This window comes from Euprymna scolopes, chromosome 28 (assembly GCF_053919585.1).
Source record: "Euprymna scolopes isolate OS-2025 chromosome 28, ASM5391958v1, whole genome shotgun sequence".
Lineage (NCBI taxonomy): Eukaryota > Metazoa > Mollusca > Cephalopoda > Sepiida > Sepiolidae > Euprymna > Euprymna scolopes.
The window spans coordinates 58,693,735-58,697,412 of record NC_136509.1 but is presented as its reverse complement, the minus strand read 5'-3'; the positions used below and the strand labels follow the sequence as shown (position 1 = coordinate 58,697,412).

Below are 3,678 nucleotides of genomic sequence, written 5' to 3'. Positions count from 1 at the left end.
CATAAAGCGATGAGCAACTTCAATGTCAACTGGGTAGGATTATGAGCTACGCGACCCCGACCTGCGGAAAATGCTAGAGGAGACTTTGGCCAGAGTCTCCGAGGACGATCTGGTGTGAGGGAAATGGTGCATCGATGGAAGCGAGTTTACGGTTTGGGTGGACGCCAGCTCGCTCGCCCTCGGTGTTGCTCTGGCGGTCAACGGATCTATCGTGGAAGATGCCTGCTGGCTTCGGCCAGAAAATGACGCCAGGCACATCAACCTGGCTGAACTCGATGCCACAGTGAAGGGGGTCAACCTGGCACTACAGTGGCAGGCCAGAGTCCTGCACATCATTACAGACTCCACATGTGTGTATCGGTGGACGACCGATGCCTTGAGTGGAAAGGCACGATTGGCGACAAAGGCATCAGGCGAAATGCTCATACGGAGGCGGCTTGCTACCCTAACTGAAACCATCAAGGAATACAACCTGGTCGTGGATGTGATGCTAGTACAGTCCTGTCAGAATCGCGTGGATCGGCTGACCAGAGTGCCGCGCCGTTGGCTGGACCTGCCGAAAGAAATAGAAGAACCGGCACCTGTGAACTGCGCCGCGGTGAGGCGTCGATTCAAACCAGACCATGTTGCTGACGTCCATTGCCAGAGTGGGCACCCCGGTGTAAACCGAACTGTCTACTTCGCTAGACTGGTCGACCCCTGTGTGTCAAGGAAGGAGGTAGAATCAGTGGTGAGGAGTTGTGAAACCTGCAAGTCAATCGATCCGACGCCTTGGAAGAAGGGAAAACTGAGCGTAAAGAACAATTGGGACAGGCTCACGGTGGACGTGACCCACCACAACGGCGGGGATTTTTTGATGATGATTGACTGTGTACCGTCTAGATTTGCGTTGTGGCGGCCACTGGAAAGTGTCTTCCTTGAACGTGGCCCTCCTTCCGAAATACTGATCGACAACGGCACCGCTTTTGCTAGCGGGCAGTTCACAGACGGCTGGGGTGTACGACTACGATTTCAGTGCACCCATGTGCCTAGCAGGAATGGGATCATGGAACAGAACCACTGGGCCATCAAGACCATTGCAGCTAGGAAGGGGTGTACAGTGCCTGAAGCGCTATACTGGTACAACGTCACCCCTAAGGATGATGTCTCGCCCTCTACCGCGCCGGCTGAGGCGCTGCACCGGTATCATGTCAGAGTGACAGGATTAGAGGCCAGCCCTTTACCCGAGCCAGAGGCGACACGAGAAAGTATCAAAGTGGGAGACGTCGTCTGGGTTAAGAACCCCCGTGGCAGATGCACCATACACTATGGAACCGGGCTTGTTACAGAGGTGATCAGCCCGCAAGCCATGCGGATTGATGGGGTGCCCCGACACATCAGGGACTTGCGAGCGGCATCACAGGTGCAGCCGCCGCTCGGTGACGAAAGTGAAATGAGTTCTACGACCAGTGAACTATCATTCTGGTATATGCCGGCTTCATCGGACGATGACAGCACTGAAATTGGCAGCCTCCGGTTCACTGATCCCCAGACCGCGGACGGGAGCTCAACTGAAGACGAGGCCCCCTATCTGTCCCTCCATTGAAGCACCCAAAGAAGGAGGTTGCCGCCTCCCTGCCTCCTCTGTGATAATGATATCGGGGGGGAATGTGGCGAAAGCTGTGAAAATGAGGGCTTACCATTCAAACGACCTAGGTGTGCGTGTGTGCTTTGTCATCGCTGCGAAGCTAGGATAGGAAAAGAATTCCAAGATGGCGCCGACGGCGCTTTGTAATGGTATGATCTCGGAAACTCTCACAAAATCTCGTGCATATATGCAAATCAGTTGGTCATCGACAACTATAAATTCAGGTTGTTTTGGAAGGCAAGCAGCAAGGAAAGAACGGCCGGTTGGTAATTGTGTACGCTGGTTTGTGTTGGTGGCGTGTCACCGTGTCTGTGTGTGTGTACTGATCGAACCGCTTTCCTGTCCCTTGGACTTTGAATTTGTTTAGATTGGACTTCAACTTCAGAAAACCAAACCGCTGATGGGTTATCAAAATGTATTCTACAACAATTAGAATCCTTCAAGGGAATCGCCAAAAACTGAGAGCTCAGACATTTGATGATGCAAATGAAAGGCAAAAAAATTGTTCAGGTGAAAATAAAAGCAGTTTATAGTAATGCACATTTCACTGTTATGCACATCAACTTAATTTAATGAGGAATGCAGCAAGCATTACACGAAATGCTAGAATATTTATCTCTAACATTTTGGCTATTCCGACTTTCTTTTCTAGATCACCACAGCGTCTGTCCATTTTTCAAGAAGCATCTGGATGTGAGCATTCTACGTCCATCCGCCATAAGGTGGAACTTTAACATACATAGAGTTCATGAAAATGTTCAAGCATTAAAAAACTGTCACTGAAATTCAGTCAACATCATATGTAGATGAGACCGTTGCAGAAACGACAGGAATTCTGAAATATTTGAACAATGAAAATTTCATATTTTGGTTTGAGCTATCTCATAAAATTATGTCTCATGTTCAAATTATTTCTCGAGAAATTAGTCAATTTCTACATTACGAGAAATTAGTCAATGAATACATAACAAATTTCAAAACTGCTAGTTTAGAGATAAAAAAACACCTAATACTGTGAAAATCCTTCACAAACACTCAAGGACGAAGCTAAAGAACTGTATGACTATATATCTGTTGATATAACGGACAGATATTCTTCAACTAAACATTTAACACTTGCTAAATTGTTTTACAAGATAAGCTTTGCTATTTTTAAGAAAAAACTACCTACAGAAGAGATATCCTTGACAACTGAAGCATATCCCATGATTGACAAAGAAAAGTTTGAAACTGAGCTAGAAATATTTTATAGTAGGTCAGATATCCATGAGTATTGCAAAGTAATTGATCTCCTGAAATTTATTTTAAAAAACAATTTAAACAGGATTAGAGGCCAGCCCTTTACCCGAGCCAGAGGCGACACGAGAAAGTATCAAAGTGGGAGACGTCGTCTGGGTTAAGAACCCCCGTGGCAGATGCACCATACACTATGGAACCGGGCTTGTTACAGAGGTGATCAGCCCGCAAGCCATGCGGATTGATGGGGTGCCCCGACACGTCAGGGACTTGCGAGCGGCATCACAGGTGCAGCCGCCGCTCGGTGACGAAAGTGAAATGAGTTCTACGACCAGTGAACTATCATTCTGGTATATGCCGGCTTCATCGGACGATGACAGCACTGAAATTGGCAGCCTCCGGTTCACTGATCCCCAGACCGCGGACGGGAGCTCAACTGAAGACGAGGCTCCCTATCTGTCCCTCCATTGAAGCACCCAAATTTCTTAGTGAAATCACAAAACTCATAAAAATTATCTTGACAATTCCCATGACTACATCAGAGGTAGAACGTTGTTTTTCAACTCTGAAAAGAAAAAAAAAAACATGGGTTGCAAAAGACTAAATGAACTTGCAGTGTTTTCAATTGATAAAAAAGTTCTTCAGAAGTCATTCAGAAGTTAAGGAGAAAATTATGAGAATAAACATTGAATGAAATAGAAAAAATGCTGTAGGTGTCCGATATGTACTGTACAATATAACCAAAATGTGAAGTTTCACTTACAAAAAAAAAAAATTCAATGTGGTTTTTAAAAAAAAAAGGTTTTAAACTTTTG

The 3,678-nt window shown here is 46.1% G+C and overlaps 1 protein-coding gene across 1 annotated transcript; it reads left to right on the top strand.

Annotated features, from left to right (window-relative positions):
• The first annotated feature begins 418 nt into the window (after positions 1–418).
• Positions 419–3,334, top strand: LOC145249394 (uncharacterized). Its single transcript, XM_080110951.1, has 2 exons — positions 419–995; positions 2,952–3,334. The coding sequence occupies exons 1-2, from the start codon at positions 419–421 to the stop codon at positions 3,332–3,334; spliced, it is 960 nt and encodes a 319-aa protein (XP_079967077.1).
• Positions 3,335–3,678: the final 344 nt, after the last annotated feature.